This window comes from Zootoca vivipara, chromosome 6 (assembly GCF_965207765.1).
Source record: "Zootoca vivipara chromosome 6, rZooViv2.hap1.1, whole genome shotgun sequence".
NCBI lineage: Eukaryota > Metazoa > Chordata > Lepidosauria > Squamata > Lacertidae > Zootoca > Zootoca vivipara.
The window spans coordinates 96,353,371-96,370,461 of NC_142589.1; the positions used below are offsets into that span (position 1 = coordinate 96,353,371).

Sequence of the window (17,091 nt, forward strand, 5' to 3'; positions counted from 1 at the left end):
GCCTTCCTTTCCTGGGAATGGTTGAGTTGGGACTCAATAGGGGTTTTTGGTGATTTATTGATTAGTCAGAGATACACAAAAGAGATATGGATATTTCATTTTGTAAAATGTCATACTTTTCAGAAACGTACAAAAACGCATACCCATCACTAGGTATTTTTATTTTATTTTAAATTTTTATACCGCTTTATATTTTTAAGAAAGATCTCAAAGCAGTTTACAGCATATTAAATCAACAAATCAATTTTTAAATCAATTTTTTTAAAAAAAAAATTTTTAAAATAATATGCAGGTGTAAAACTGCCTCTCGAGTTACAAACTGCTACTTTAGGTGTGTAAATTCAATAAATAATAATAATAAAGTCTAAAGAAGAAGAAAAGCAGAGAAACGACAAGAAAAATGAAAACCTAAAGAAAGAGAAAGCAGAGGAAAACGGGAAAGTTGGAATAAAAGGATTTCTGGCTCTCTGTACTGTAGCTAAATATACTATTCACGCCTTCAGAGTCAACTATTTAATATTATATGAACCAGTATTTTTTCAATCTTCAAATCCCATCAGATGTCAAAGAAATTAACAACTACCTGACTTTTAGAAGGTATCTGAAGGCAACCCTGTTTAAGGAAGTTTTTTTAAAATGTTTGGTGTTTTATTGTGTTTTTAATATTCTGTTGGAAGCCGCCCAGAGTGGCTGCGGAAACCCATCCAGATGGGAAAGAAAGAAAGAAAGAAAGAAAGAAAGAAAGAAAGAAAGAAAGAAAAAGAAAGAAAGAAAACAGGCCAAAAGAAGACACTGTTGCAGCCAGACTTTGCAGTGAAAGACTGAAGAAGTGCTTTAATACAAAAATTCAATTTAATACAAAAATGCAAGCAGCTTAGCAGAGAGGGGGGCTTCAGCTGCCGACCCCTTGCTGTTGGATTCGGGATGAGAGGCCTGGAGGGGGGCAAGCCTGGGGGTTTGGGCCTAACCAAAGTAGAGCTGCTTCATCCTCTCGACCCCTTGGGTGTCTTCAAAGACCTTCTGGCAGCGCAGGGAGGCCTCTTTGCCAACGTCGGCCGACAAGTCCAGTCCGTGCACAAAGGTCCTGGAAGAGGAGGAGGAAGAGGAGGAGGAAGAGGAAGAGGAGAACGTGAAATGGGAACAGGGAAGCAAACAGGCTCATCTCTTTGTGAAAGATCTAGTAGGACCCATTGCTAAGAACATGGGAGAGACAGGTCCCGAGCCTCAGACCGACCAACATTCAACATCGTCTTTCCAACCAGGCGCCTCCTCAAAGGAAACTATGGCAAGGGCCTTCCTCCTATTACTTCTCCCCATCTTCTGATCACGGAGGTCCAGCCCCAAAGGTCTTCTGGCGGTTCCCTCCCTGAGAGAAGCAGAGTTACAGGGAACCAGGCAGAGGGCCTTCTCGGGGGTGGCGCCCGCCCTGTGGAACGCCCTCCCATCAGATGTCAAGGAAATCAACAACTACCTGACTTTTAGAAGATACCTGAAGGCAGCCCTGTTCAGGGAAGTTTTTAATGACTGATGTTTTGTCGTGTTTTGAATTTTATCGTGTTTTTTATATTCTTTTTTAAAAAAATTCTTTATTCATGTTTTAAAGCGTTACAAAAAGCAAAAACAAAAAAGTACATCTATGTTCATCTATACAAAAAGTAAAATACATCAACCTAAGAAACAAAAACAAAAATTATTTCCTCTCTCTCCCCCGTTTCCCTTCCCCCCATCCCACCCCCTATCCCACCCTCCCGCCCTGACTTTTAGAAGACACCTGAAGGCAGCCCTGTTCAGGGAAGTTTTTAATGACTGATGTTTTGTTGTCTTTTGAATTTTATCGTGTTTTTAATATTCTATTGGGAGCTGCCCAGAGTGGCTGGGGAAACCCTGCCAGATGGGTGGGTTATAAATAAATTTATTATTATTATTATTATTATTATTATTATTATTATTATTATTATTATTAATGTGGGTTCCATTGGACCATTGTGGCTAATGACCACTCAGGGATCTCCAACCATACCCCGAATACACCCAAGGAAAGCAGGCATGTCCCTTAAATCCAGTGGGTATGTTCTGACTAATCCCTTCATTTCCAATAAATAAATGAGTTTGCAGCCAGCCTCTCCTGAATAGCATCACATGGGTGAGCCTAAATCCTCCCTTTGAAGCCGTTTGAGCCTGTGGGCCACCTTGTGGCAGTGAGTCCCATAGGTGAACGGGCTGCTGAGTGAAGAACAACTTCCTTTCTGAAGCACTGGGCAACCAGTTCTAGTACTTATGAGCAAATGACAATACCTCCTCTCTACACATTTGATTGTTTTATGCAATTTCTGTCTTATTCTTAGTGTTCTTCTAAGCCAGTTCCAAAAAGGCCCACAATCTCACTGTTTGGTAAAGTGAATCTCCAAGCAAAGCAGATGCTCTACTTCAGCAGGAAGGAAAATTGGACGTCATATTTCTGTCTCATTCTTTGAAAGTCTGTATTCCCAACATGGAGAAAGTCTGTATTCCCAACATGGAGAAAGTCTGTATTCCCAATACGATTCACCAAGCTCTCCCTCAGCCCCTTAATAACTTGCCTCTTCCTCCTCCTCCTCCACCCAATCAAACAGGAACAAATCTCTTACGTTCTTTTAAAATGTGCTTTTACTAGAAATACCTTGGCAGCTCGGCAGCTACCTCCAAGGACACCTCCTCCAGCTCCTTCGTGATGCTCAGGCCCTTGGCATTTTCCTTGGCGTGCTCTGGCAGGGCTCTGCGCAAAGCTTCCTGGGTGGCGGCCAAGGCCCTCTGCAAGTCGTCTGCAAGTCGAGGAAAGAGATTCAGAGAGAGGCAGAGATCCTCTTAGATGGCAAGCCCTACCATCAAACCAGGAACCCTCCCCATTGAAAAGCAACTTCTTGAAGAGGCAACTCCTGCCCTCGGAGGTCTTGCCGCAGGAGAAAGCTCAGGAGGGCTGTTTCTTGGACCAAGCTGAAACAGCAAATCTCCCTTGCTGTCAGGGTGGATAAAAATCAATGTTTTTTTTTATTTAAATCAGCTTTAAAAAATAAATAAATAAATTGAATTTTGAAAATAAAATGCTTTTGGAGGAAAAATTTGCTAATTTGCTACCTTTTTCTTTTTCCAATCTTCTTGCTCAACCTGCCTGCTTCCTGCATCACCTGGCCTGGACTGCTGGCTGCCACAGCAGTCCCCCAGGTTATTAACCTATTTGTACATGTTTGTAACTTTAACCCTAAAGCCTGCCTTCAGGGATCACACTGTGCTCTGCCTAATTGTGAGTAAAACTATTTTTTGTTACTTATGAATAAGACTATGGTGTCTTTATTCTTTTAGGAGGGATTCAAGGGGTCTTACCAGGAAATTATTAGAACACATTGCAATCTGGACAAGACAGATTGAATTGCTTATTGCCTTAAGAGACTCACACGAGTTTGCAACCAGCTTTCTGCGCCGTAAGAAGGCGAATGCTCTCTGCTAGGTGAAGGAACTTGCTAGCGCAAGTTAGGAAGGATATTAATAAACCATATAACCTCTCCTGCCACCCTCAACATTCCTGCAAGCAGATGCTTCCTGACGCCACATGGGGCTGAATCCAGGAGTCTCTGCCTCTCAGCTGCTCCCCACAGAAAAGGTGTCTCCACTCCCATACCTAGATACTGGCTCTTGTCCCTGCCCAGGTAGATCTCATTCACTGGCAGCTCGTGCCTCACTGTGTCCAGGGCTGTGGCAAAGTGCCTGTATTCCTCTTCGAAGGCCGGGCTCTGCTCAAAAACGGGAACAAGCGCTTCGAGCTGGAAGCCCCGGTGGTGGGAGGAAAGAGAGACGTTACTCGCAGGACTAAACCAAGCCAGCCCCGTACAGAAATGTCCCCAGACCTGCCCCCAGGGAAGCAGGAAGCCCATACCTGTCTGTCCAGCGACTCGGAGAGCTGGCGGTCCTTCCTTAGGCGCTGCAGCCTGCGCCGTTTCTTCTGGGCGTCCGCCTGCAGCCTCGCAGTCTCCCTGCTGAGGGTTAACAGGCTCCTCTCGGCGTGCCGTTCCAGGAAGGCGGTATTCTTCTCCATCTGATTGTGACGCAACGTCGTCGGGTTTCAACACGCGTCCACAAAAGGCAGGTGAAAGAAGAAGTATTTATTGCAGGGGCTTCTATTTTTTTTTATTTTTTTTTCAGGGTTAAAAAAGCTTTTATTGTATATTAAAATTTCAAAAGAAAAATACACAAAGAAAAATACATATAACAAACAACAGATATACGCTTTACAACAATTCTAAGAAAAAATTATGGCATTATTCGATAAATTTCGAAATCTAGATATTCCAGACCTTGGATATAATAAGAGTCAAAAAAGGAAACGGAAAAGGAAAAGAGAAGGGAAGGAAAAAAAAAGGAAGAAAAAGACGAACAAAGAAGGTCTCTAAGGTAAGTCATTACGGGGTGGGAAATAAGGGGAAGGGGGTGGGATGGGGTGGGAGGGGAGGGGAAAGGGAAAGGAAGTAAGTAGGCAATAAAGAGGGTTAAAAGGGACAGTTGTGATAGACAGAATAAAATTTCGACTTCCCAACACTTATAATCGGTTACATTTCATAATTAAGTTCTACTAGGCTTCTCCCTATCTTTTAACATAAACCATTTTCCTCACCTTCCCATTTCATTATTTCTTATCATCTCGTGCTTCTTAATCTAGACATATCACCATCTTTGTGCTTATCTTTTGTTTATAGAAGTACTCTTCCACATATTTCCACTCTTTCTTCACCTTTTGTTTGGGTATCTTTCTAATCAGGGCGGTTAATTTCGCTAGGGTCATATATTCGGCTAATTTTATATACCACTCCTGTATAGTTGGAATCCTGTCTCCTTTCCAATTCTGGGCGATCAGCACTCTAGCTGCCGCGCAGGCGTAGAGGAGTATGTTCTTCCTATCCGATGGTATATCCTCAGGGATCATGCTTAATAGCAGGATCTCTGGCTTTTTTTCGAATGTAAATCTAAGCATTTTTTTCAGCTCTTCATATATTTCTGACCAGTACTTGCTAATCCTATCACACCTCCACCAGCAATGATAAAAATCCCCCAAAATCTCCTTACATTTCCAGCATTTGTTTTGGTCGTTTCTGTAAATTTTAGCCAATTTAGCTGGGGTCAGATGCCATCTATGTGCCATCTTCCATATATTTTCTCTTATCGCCATACACGCTGAGAAATTTATGTCCTCCCTCCATAGCTTTTCCCATTGCTCAACATAAATTGACCTCCCAATGTCTTGGGCCCATTTTATCATTGCGTGTTTGACTAGCTCATCTTTCATTTCCCATTCGAGTAAAAATTTGTACAATTTTGCTAATGGTTTTCCCTGGTTTTCCAATAGGTATTCCTGCAACTTCGATCTCTTATCATCAAATCCTATCGCCTTGTGTTCCTTAAATATCGACTGCAGTTGGAGGTAATGTAACCAACTTTGACAGTATTGCTTAATCTGGTTATATGGTTTGAGCTCATACTGATTATTAGTTTTCCTAATCAAATCTTTGTAAGTTGGCCAATTACCCCCTTTCGGTTCCTTGCTCATCGCCGTCATTTCTAGAGGTGAAAGCCACCATGGGACTTTGGGTTCCAGCAGGTTTCTAAATTCTTCCCATATGTCAAGTAGTGGTTTTTTGAACACATGATTGGTGAATGATGAGTATTCTCCCTTCTTTTCTTTTAATAGGTGGGCGTGCCAACCTCCTATGTTCCTGAATCCTTCCAGTTTGAGTAATTCCAAATCATCTAACAAGAACCATTCCCTCATCCAACACAAGCAAGATGCCGCATAATACAGTTTCAGATTCGGAACCCCCCAACCTCCCCTTTCTTTTGCATCTGTTAATATCCTAAATTGTACCCTCGGGTTCTTTCCTTGCCAAATAAAATTGCTTAGATCTTTCTTCCAAGTTTCGAATGTTTCTTTTTTGAGTTTTATCGGTAGCATTTGGAATAAAAATATTAATTTCGGTAATATCATCATTTTAATTGCAGCAATCCTGCCTGCAAATGTTAAATTTAGCCCCTTCCAATTTTCCAAATCCTCTTTTACTTTCCTCCAAACTTTAGCATAATTATTATCATATAATTCTACATTTTTATTTGATATAATAATTCCCAAATATTTGATTTTTTTCACTATCTCCCATTCACTAATTGTTTGAATTTCCTCTTCCTCTGCCTTCCTTATATTTTTGGTCATCAATTTAGTTTTCTGATTATTCACTTTTAGCCCCGCTACCTTCCCATAATCCAATAATTTTTGTTTCAATTTAGGTAGGGTCTCCACTGGGTCTTCCAACATTATTATTAGGTCATCGGCGAACGCTCGCAATTTAAGCTCGCTTTTCCCCACCACTATACCTTTGAGTTCTTTGTCCGTTTGGATGTCTTTCATCAGGAATTCCAGTGCCCATATAAATAACAGCGGGGATAATGGGCATCCTTGCCTCGTCCCCTTAGATATTTCGAACTCCCTAGTTATGTTCCCATTGATAATCAACCTTGCCGTTTGTTTGCTATAAATAGCGATTATTCCCTCCATAAATCTGCCCACAATTCCCAATTTCCTTAGCGCCTCCTTCATGAAACTCCATGCCAAATTATCAAAAGCCTTCTCGGCGTCCAAAAATATAAAAGCTGCTTTCTTGCTGGGATTCCAATCTATATATTCAAATATGTCCAGCAACACTCTAATATTGCTGGACATCTTTCTTTGTGGTAAAAATCCTTGTTGTTCCTTACCTATTACTCTATTCAGAACACTTTTGATCCTATTGGCTAGAATTCCGGCAAATAACTTGTAATCAATATTTAGCAATGAAATTGGCCTGTAGTTCCCTATTTCCTCTCTTTTCTCTTTATCTTTGGGTATCAAGGTGATAAATGTATCTTGCCACGTCTTTGGGAGCATTCCTCTTTCCAAAATCCTATCTACCATTAATTTGTACACATCTCTTAGTTCAAATTGTAATACTTTATAATGTTTCCCTGACAGACCGTCCGTACCTGGCGATTTCCCCAATTTAAGCTTATGCAGGGGCTTCTAAAGGGTTCTCCTACTCCTCCTTCTCATTTATATACCGCTTTATATTTTAAAAGGGGGAAATCTCAAAGCGAATTTACAACACATTAAAGCAGCATATGAAACAATCCAGAATAAAACAAATTCAATCTTCAAGGAAAATATTTCAGATCCTTCTGTAAGTGACATTTTGCTTTCCCCATATTTATTTACCTACTTAATTTACGGGGCTGCCGTATGGCAGAAGTACAGTCGTACCTTGGATCCCAAGCTCCTTGCGAGTTGAATGTTTTGGCTCCTGAATGACTGAAACCCACAAGTGACTGTTCCGGTTTGCGAACATATTTTGGAACCTGAACGTCCAACGCAGCTTTCAATTGGCTGCAGGAGCTCCCTGCAGCCAATTGGAAGCCGCGCTTTGGTTTCCGAACATTCTGGAAGTTGAACGTACTTCCGGAACGGATTCCGTTCGACTTCCGAGGTACGACTGTATTCTAAGAAGCTGGGGGGGGGGGAGTGCAAATGTCTATCATACTTTGAAATGCTGATATCGCTGGATCAAGTTCCACCCATTTTGCTTTATTAACGAAACGAAACAGTGCTAATTAGATTTTGAATATGAGTGCAATTCTTAGCTTGCTGAATTTTAGTGTGCTATTATCTTCGTTATCATGCAAAGTGCTATTCTGAACAATGCTTTCTATAGGGTAGGGGGCACTGGGGATGAGCTTATGGCACAGAGGGGGCGATGGCTCCCAAAAGTTTGGGAAATCACTGGCCCAGCACCCACTAAACACTCCTGGATTTGTTTGTTGTGGGGCAGCAGCCCCTTAAAGAACATCCAGAGGGCCACAACCAACTAACCCGGTGTGCTAACAGAAACCATTGTGCAGCGAAGCTATCCCACAGAGTGTAGGGGGGCACCCCGACTTCTTCCCATTTCATCCTTACAACCGGTGAGGCTGAGAGAGACTGTGGCTGGCTCCCGAGGTCACACCCAGCGAGTTCATGTGGCTGAAGGGAGAGATTTGAACCACTAGGCTGCGACCAGCTCTCAAAGCAGGGATAAGACTGTTGGTCTTTTACCTTCAGGGAGGCATAGGTCAACAGAAGTGTCTCTGATTCCAGCATCCTAATCAGGTCGTCAGAATCAGGAGAGACCTGGAAGAAAACAAAGCAGATTCATTAACCAATCCAACGTGTGGGAAACTATTGAGAAAAAGCAGGGAGGAATGGCCAGGGTGAATCTGCTGCAATTATCTTTACATGCTTAAGAAAATATAGCACTGCAATTTTTTACATTAGAGAAACCTTAGGTCTCAGATGCTGGTGATGATGATAATTAAGCTATGAATTGCCTTCTAAACAGGCATCTTAAAGCAATTTACACATAAGATAATTAAAGACAACTAAAAGCACAAAAAAACCCCAAATGCATTCAAAACAAGACAAGTGGGCCCTCGTGGCCAAGACCGGCTCATCCGTCTGAGGAAGTTTGTTGCAACCAAAACACCTCCCTAACAGCAGACTTAAGAGTATCTGTTTGTCAACAGCTCAACAAGAACTGCACACCAGAGGCACGTAGCCCCTCACTAGAAAATAAAATCCGCATTCAATCTACCCCCATGACTCACCGGGCTCGGCTTTTCTCGGGAGGTGGCTTTTAGGTGGTGTTTTGAACTCGACGCTCTGGGGCAGCTTTTGCCTAGAAGTGGCAACCAGAGAAAAGACAAACACACACGTACAGTCACATTCCGGTTAACAGTCAAAACCCGATAGGAGACTGGGCTGCAACTGGAAGGAAGGAACCCACAAATGGCTGCGGCAATGACCCCCCCCTGCTTTTTCTGTTTAGCGTTTTCCTGTGCTCTGAATACCTGAAGGAGCATCTCTACCCCCATCGTTCAGCCCAGACATGGAGGTCCAGCTCCGCGGGCCTTCTGGCGGTTCCCTCACTGCAAGAAGTGAGGTTACAGGGAACCAGGCAGAGGGCCTTCTTGGTGGTGGCGCCCGCCCTGTGGAACGCCCTCCCAGCAGATGTCAAGGAAATCAACAACTACCTGACTTTGAAAAGACACCCAAAGGTAGCCCCATTCAAGGAAGTGTTTTAATGTTTAGTGGTTTTTATTGTGCTGGCAACCCAGCCAGATGGGCGGGGTATAAATAATAAAGTTACTATCATTGAATTATTGAATTATTACTGAAACAAGCATGCAGGACAGATGCCCTCTAAGTGCTGCTGAGAGGCAGCCACTCCCATCGTCTCTGACCACTAGGCATGCTGCCCCTGGGGGCTGATGGGAGTTCAACAGCGGTGCCAGGAGGGCCACAGATGCTCACCATCCATGCTGTAAAAAGAAATATATATATATATATATATATACATACACATACATACATACCGTGTTTCTCATATTTTAAGGCATCCCTACAAAATAAGGCATGGCAGGATTTTCAAGACCTAGCGAAATATAAGGCGTACCCCAAAAATAAGACATGCTGGTATGGCAGGGCACGCCATGCCAAGTCCCAACCCAGCGGGACCCGGCAAAGGTCTGAGAGGGCGGCTCCGGGAAGCGAGGAAGGAGCAGGCAGCGGCCGACAGCAAGAACCTTCCGCGAGGGAAAACGGGACGACATGCCCAGGCGAGAGACAGGAGGAGGAAGAGGGCAGCGGAGGCAGCAGCTGCAAGCAGGGACCCAGACAAGGAGGCAGCTGGGAGTGCGAGAGGGAGCGCAGCCGGAGCCGGAGGGCGAGGAGGAGCCTCTGGCGTGGGGAAGCCGGAGGGCGGGCAGGCAGGCAGGCAGGCCGGGCGGCTGTGGCGGGGCAGAGGATCCGCCGGTGGGAGCTGGGAAGGAGGAGGAAGTGATGCGTGTTCCGGCTCCTCGTGTGCTGCAGTGCGGCAGCTCCGCCCGGCCTGGCTCCTCCTTCCCTGGCGTGCGCTGTGCTCGCGCTGTGCTGCTCTCCCGCCGTCTCTTCCGGCTCAGCCAGAGCCGAGACAAGGACGCGGGGAAGGAGGAGGAAGAGGAGGCAGGCCCTCGGCACCCATGGCAGCCTCCTCCGGATGGGAGCAGCACTACACGGCAGGGAGCCCACCCTTTGCCGGCTCGAGCTCCAAGCCGGCGGCGGGCTGCTGCCTTTGCTGGTTCCCGCTCAGTCGGGGCTCGGCAAAGCGCACACTTTGCCAAGCCCCAACGGAGCGGGAGCCGGCAAAGGCAGCAGCGCGCGCTTTGCCAAGCTCCAAGCCGGCGGCGGGACGCAGCAAGAGCTGCAGCACGCACAGCTTGGAGCCCCAACCCGGCAGGACCCAGCAGCGTGCCCTGCTGAAGCGCCAACAAAGTGCACAGCAGCCAGTTCCGGGCGCCGAGCCACAGCAGAAAGAGGAGGTACCGTAATTTTTTTTAAAAAAATAAGACACCCCCGAAAATAAGCCACAGGCTTATTTTCTTGAGTAAAAATGAATATAAGACATGACTTACAATATGAGAAACACGGGTACATACATATATGGAAAACTAAACAGAGGCATCCCTCCATCCCTTGCGCACAGTGGCAAACGCTGCTTCTTAGATTAGGGAGGAGGAATGTCTCTGGCCCTCAGATGTTGCCGGTTGGCAGAATCTCCCTGTCTCCCTAGATAACATGCAGGTTGCAGGAGATGCCTTTGGGGCCGTCTTTACCCGGGGGTGCAAGGGGTGTGGGGCACCCAGGCACCAAATTCGGGGGGGGGGTGCCAGTGCCTGCCACTGAAGCTGGCCTAAGCTCTTAACCAGGAGTCAGCAAACTTTTTCAGCAGGGGGCCGGTCCACTGTCCCTCAGACCTTGTGGGGGGCCAGATTATATGGGGGGGATGAATGAATTCCTATACCCCACAAATAACCCAGAGATGCATTTTAAATAAAAGGATACATTCTACTCATGTAAAAACATGCTGATTTCCGGACCGTCCACAGGCCGGACTGAGAAGGCGATTGGGCTGGATTGGCCCCCGGGCCTTAGTTTGCCTACCCATGCTCTTAACCAGGGGTCAGCAAACTTTTTCAGCAGGGGGCCGGTCCACTGTCCCTCAGACCCTGTGTGGGGCCAGACTATATTTTGAAAAAAAATATGAACGAATTCCTATGCCCCACAAATAACCCAGAGATACATTTTATATAAAAGCACACATTCTACTCATGTAAAAACATGCTGATTCTTGGACCATCCGCGGGCCGATTGGACCACATCCAGCCCCCGGGCCTTAGTTTGGGAGCCCCTGCTCTTAACTATCTACCTGTTATGAAATAATAAATAATTTTGATCAAGCTAGAAAAACAAAATACATACACACCTAGGTATTACCGAAATGTATGCCTATTGTTTCACTCAAAGACTTTCAACTTTGTGCACTCATTTACCAAAGACTTGATGCGCCAGCGGCGGCGCTTGCCATTCACAACGGTGCTGTGCATGCGAAATTAACTCTGACATAAAAATATTATGGGACATATTGTATTGCGCTGCTCTGTGGCAGTGGGGTCAGCGGCACCCTTTGACACCTCCGGGGGCAGCTCAACTAAATTTGGGGGCGCCGGGCGGAACTTTGCACCCCGGCGGCACATACGCTAAAGACGTCTCTGGGGGAGAGCTCAAGGGGTCTCGTCCCGGATGAAAGGATTTGCCTTAAATACCCCACATGGGGGAAAAGGCAACACCTGGGTCTTCTGTGGGACATGCCCCCCCCCTCAAAAAACCATGCAGAAGTTCTCTCCGGGAGTGGGAGAAAGGAGGCCAGCCCCTCTGCACCCAGTTTGAGGCTGTAACTTGAGGAAACACGTACTTTTGATGACAGAGACCTCCAGTTCGGGGCGGGATCTTCCATGGCTCTCCACCAGAGTAGACTGCAAAACCTCATGAGGGTCTAGAGGAGGGGAGGAAAACCCCATTATCACGGTTTGCCGGAGCGGCTCCCAAGCAGTTTACCAGCATTGAACTAATTGCAGGATGGAGACAAATCATTAAACACAGATTAAAATGAGAAATGGCTGAATCGAAACCACAAAGAATAGACGGAAGTCAACAAACCAATAAATTAAAAAGGGATTCAACCCAGTATGAGGGACACTGTGAGCAGAACACCCTGATATTGGTTTGAATTAACTAAATACTGTTTTTTGTTTGATAGGTAGTTTTAGTTTTGTTAATTTTTCCGTCATCGTACATTTTTCTTTTCCTTTTCTTCTTTTCTCTCTCTCTTATTTTATATAATGCACATTTATTCTAGATTTCTTGACAACTGAATTATGTATATTACTAGTATCATTAAGCCCGTTAAATTAAGCTTTTCTGGGGAGGGTGGACACCCAGGTAATCACTTCAGTTAATATTGTGATCGACCTGGGACACCCCCATGATCGACCAGGAGATCCTGATCCACCTGTTAGACATGCCTGCTTTATATAAATCAACAACCCCATTGAAACAGCACAACCGTCTGAGCAACAAGTGTACTGCACTGTGAGGGTCGGACTAGGACTTGGGAGAGAGCAGGGTTTGAGTCCCGACTCGGCCAGGAAGCTCGCTGGGCCTAGGCTACCTCACAGGGTTGTTGCAGGGATTAATTTGAGTAGGGGGCTGAGCCACATACACTACCTTGAGTTCCTTGGAGAAAAAGCAGGGCAGGCGATCGGAAGAACGCCGATTTATGCAGGCATTGTCTTCTAAGAGCCAGTTACATACCGAAAGTGATGGGGGCCTCTTGTATTCCAGTAGGGAATTACCAACCCAGATCGCCTTCTCAACAGATTTTTAAAATATATATATATATATTTTATTAAAGATTTCTTGAATTACAAAGGTGTGTTCAGTGTCTCTCATATTTTAACATGTATCATCTTTGCAAATCAGTTTCATTTGTTAAGACACTAAGAAGAAAGAGGGAAAACGAGGTAGATAGGGGATGGGAGGGTGGATGGGGGTAAGAGTAGGCGACGATGTTTCTGTTTTGCTTAATATATGTAGGGCTTGATGTCAGCTTTGTTTGTGTTGGTGCTCCTTTATTCGCTTGTGTTCTTTTGATGGTGAGAGAGATTGGGGTTGGCCAAGGGTGTGGTTGCTCATTGGTGATTGGCTATGATGGTCTTTGTTTTCGTGTGTGAGTGGAGTGGGTGGGTGTTTTGGGTCAGGTTAGCCATACTGATTTGTATGCTGGCGGTAAATTTTTGTCATTATGTTGTTGGGCTGTGTGTGTGATAAAGGGGAACCATACCGGGGTGAAGGCATCCTCTTCTATTTGTCCCCGTGCCAGTTTCAGCTTGTTAGCTAGTTTTTCTAATAAGGCTGTTTCCCATACTACTTGGTACCATTGGTCCAGGCTTACTCCTGACAGGTCTCTCCACCAGAGTATCTGGTTATGACATTTCTGGTTGCTGAAAGTAGGTGGGTTATGAGGTCTTTGTGGTCTAAATGGGCATTATTATCTTGAAAGATGTTAAGTTGAGCCAATTCTGGGGTAATTTCTATTACTTGTCCGGTTATTTTACATATTTCTCATATGGTTGTTGCCCAGAATAATTGGATTTTGGGGTATTCCCACCACATGGGAAGGTATGTACCTGCGGAAGTGCACCCTCTCCAGCATTTTGGTGAGGTTCCTGGGAGTATTAGTGGTAGCTTTCTTGGTGTTAGGTACCACCTGTAGGTGAGTTTTAGGGTGAGTTCTTTTCATTGATATAGATTTAAAGGGGGGTTTAGACCACATTCTGGTCCATTGGGTAAGGTTGATTTCATATCCTATGTCATCCTCCCATTGCCTTTATATTGTGTCTAGGGGGTTGGTGGGATTTTGGAGTAGTATTTTGTATACTGCAGATACCATTCCTTTGCCGTGTCCTTTTGTCATTAGGAGGAGGTTTTCGAAAGCCGTCAGGGGTCTAGTTGTTGCTAATTTTACTGTTGGGTTATTTAGAAAGGCATGCAATTGATTTTTTGCTAACCAGGGCATTGGGATGTCTTCTACTTTGTCCTGTATTTCTTGTGTTGGCAAAGGTTTGTTGTTTTTATAGAAGTCTATTAAGCGGTGTAAACCTTTGGTTTGCCAGGTTTTTATCTGCCTTCTCGACAGATTTAACCGTAGGTCCATAATTTTCAAACTATGTCTGAAGGAACCCCACCGTGTGAACTTGCCCCTGAGAAAAGCAGGTCCACCCCAGGGAGCCCCTTCAGGGTGCTTGACCCCCCCCCCCAAAAAAAAACAACAACAACTCACCACCTGTGGCTTTGGCAGAGGCCTGGAAATTAAGAATAAGACAAGGCAAGTTAGGCATGTGCTGTTATGCCATGAATGGGGAGTGTGAGTGTTTCAACACACACCAGCAATTGGGCAAATAAAAATAACGAGGCTTACACCTCCCCCACATCCATCCCAAACATGTTTCAGTGGGATTTATTTCAATGATTATTATTATTTATTAGATTTATAAGCTGCCCTTCATCATAAGATCTCAGGGCGGTTCACAGAACAAAACGCAGGATAAAAAACAAGTAAACAATTAAAACAGCAAAACATTGACGCCCACCTTCTCACAGAGATATTTAAAAGGCTGTAGAGAATTAATCAGCCCAAGGCCTGGCTGAAGAGGAACGCTTTCGCATGGCGCCTAAAAATCTATAATAAAGCCACCAGGCAAACCTCCTGGGAAAAGAGCAATCCACAAACGGGGAGCCACAACCAGTTTATTAGCTATTGGAAAAGACCCTGATGTTGGGAAAGATTGAGGGCACTAGGAGAAGGGGAAGACAGAGGACGAGATGGTTGGACAGTGTTCTCGAAGCTAAGAACATGAGTTTGACCAAACTGCGGGAGGCAGTGCAAGACAGGAGTGCCTGGCGTGCTCTGGTCCATGGGGTCACGAAGAGTCGGACATGACTAAACGACTAAACAACAACAACATTCCATCCCCGAAGAATCGATGCTTTTGAATTATGGTGCTGGAGGAGACTCTTGAGAGTCCCATGGACTGCAAGAAGATCAAACCTCTCCATTCTGAAGGAAATCAGCCCTGAGTGATCACTGTAAGGACAGATCCTTTGGAAGGACAGATACTTTGGCCACCTCATGAGAAGAGAAGACTCCCTGGAGAAGACCCTGATGTTGGGAAAGATGGAGGGCACTAGGAGAAGGGGACGTCAGAGGACAAGGTGGTTGGACAGTGTTCTCGAAGCTACGAACATGAGTTTGACCAAACTGCGGGAGGCAGTGCAAGACAGGAGTGCCTGGCGTGCTCTGGTCCATGGGGGTCACAAAGAGTCGGACACGACTAAACAACAACAACAATTTTACCAAAGACTTCTCAAGAGAAAGTGATACACAAACCTAAAGCGGAAACGCCAAAAAGAGGAATTTCACATCCAGATCTCACCTTTCCAGATCCTTTTTGATAGTCCAGGTATCGCGAGGGCACGATTCTTCCCCCTAAGGAGGCAGAAAGGAGGCAAGAGAGAAAAAGTGTGAAACAGGAAGAGGCAAGGTGCCTCTGAGCATGTCAGGAGCAGCTTTTCCGAAGACTGTGGCGGGGGGGGGGGGGAAGCAAAGTGCCTCCCCTCTCCGGAACAGCAGTAAGCATGTGCAGAGTTCCTCTTGCTCCTGTAGCACCCCTTGCCCTCCCCAATGGGCATAGCCGGGGGGGGGCAGCTGTCCACCCCAAATCAATAAAAATCAATAAAAATACTGAACTACGGTAGTTCCGCCCCCCCAATCAACATAAATCATGACTACGCCCAGGCAGAGGGCCTTCTTGGTGGTGGCGCCTGCCCAGTGAAACGCCCTCCCATCAGATGTCAAGGAAAGAAACAACTACCTGACTTTTAGAAGATATCTGAAGGCAGCCCTGTTTAGGGAAGCTTTTAGTTTTTATTCTGTTTTTAATGTTCTGCTGAAAGCCACCCAGAGTGGCTGGGGAATAAACAATAAATTATTACTACTATTATTATGATTATTATGCCCATGCCCCTCCCCTCCCCTCATTATTTTCTTCTGGGGGCACAGCGCCTCCATGTTTTCTTCAGGTGGACACCCCTACCCCTGAGCATGTGCAAAGACCTCCATCCCCCCTGTGCATGTGCAGCTCCCCCCCCCCCCCACAACATGTGCATCACACATAATCCCCCATCATATGGGTCTCATTTTATGTTATTATATTTATATTTAATAGTTGTTGTTGTTGTTGTTATACCGCCCTTGCTCATAGGATCTCAGTGCGGCTTACAAAATGAAGCAAGCAAATGATTAAGACGAAACAGCAAAGAGCAACGATCCTGACTAGGGAAGAATGGCAAGCCAAATGGCTGGATTATGCTGAAAAGGCTAAACTAACAGGGAGACTAAGGAATAAAGAAGATAAAAGACTCTAAAAAAGAATGGGGGGATTATAACCTACCTAGGAGACCATTGTAAACAAATGAAAACATCTGCCGGACTTTAAAAAAATCACTTGTAAAGTAACGAAGTTCATGGACAATTAAGAAAAATGAAAATTACGGAAACTGTATTGCTATGTAAACCTGGAGAAATAGTCATTAGGATCCATGTAAGAGGGAAGTCGAGAGATCCAGAGAATGTCGCGAAAGGATTATATAAATAATTGGTTGCAAAATTGTATTTGTAAAAATATGTTTTTGAAAAAATGAAAGACGAAACAGCGGGGCTCCCGAGCATGTGCAGAGCGCGGCCGCCTTCCCCGAGCATGCGCAGAGCGGCCCCGCCTCCCCCGAGCATGTGCAGAGCGCCCCCGCTGCCGTCACCTCTCTGCTTCGGCCGGGCTCCCGCCTTCTCCTCGGACGCCACGCCGCTCCGGAAAGAAGAAGAAGGCGAAGAAGCCGCCGCCGCCTCCTTTCCCGCCATTTCCCCTCACACAAAAGGGGCCCACTGCGCATGTGCAGAGACACAGAGACAGAAGAAGCCGCGCGTCCAGAACGCCCCCCCCCCCCCGCTTCCGGGCGCGCGTGCACAGAACCCCGCTGCTTTCCTCCTCGCGCTCTCATAGGCGGATTCGGGCGGC

The 17,091-nt window shown here is 45.6% G+C and overlaps 1 protein-coding gene across 2 annotated transcripts; it reads right to left on the reverse strand.

Annotated features, from left to right (window-relative positions):
* Positions 1-146: 146 nt before the first annotated feature.
* HAUS8 (HAUS augmin like complex subunit 8) lies at positions 147-17,064 on the reverse strand. 2 transcript variants are annotated; one of them, XM_035120809.3, is made up of 10 exons: positions 16,835-17,064; positions 15,454-15,506; positions 14,301-14,322; positions 11,874-11,954; positions 8,689-8,759; positions 8,141-8,215; positions 3,911-4,069; positions 3,656-3,797; positions 2,660-2,801; positions 147-1,084 (listed from the first exon to the last, which is right to left on the reverse strand). In XM_035120809.3, the coding sequence occupies exons 1-10, from the start codon at positions 16,932-16,934 to the stop codon at positions 964-966; spliced, it is 966 nt and encodes a 321-aa protein (XP_034976700.2). In that variant the 5' UTR covers positions 16,935-17,064; the 3' UTR covers positions 147-963. The 2 variants fall into 2 exon arrangements, with proteins under 2 accessions (XP_034976700.2, XP_088529250.1); XM_088673124.1 differs by lacking the exon at positions 16,835-17,064 and having other exon boundaries at positions 11,874-12,026.
* Positions 17,065-17,091: the final 27 nt, after the last annotated feature.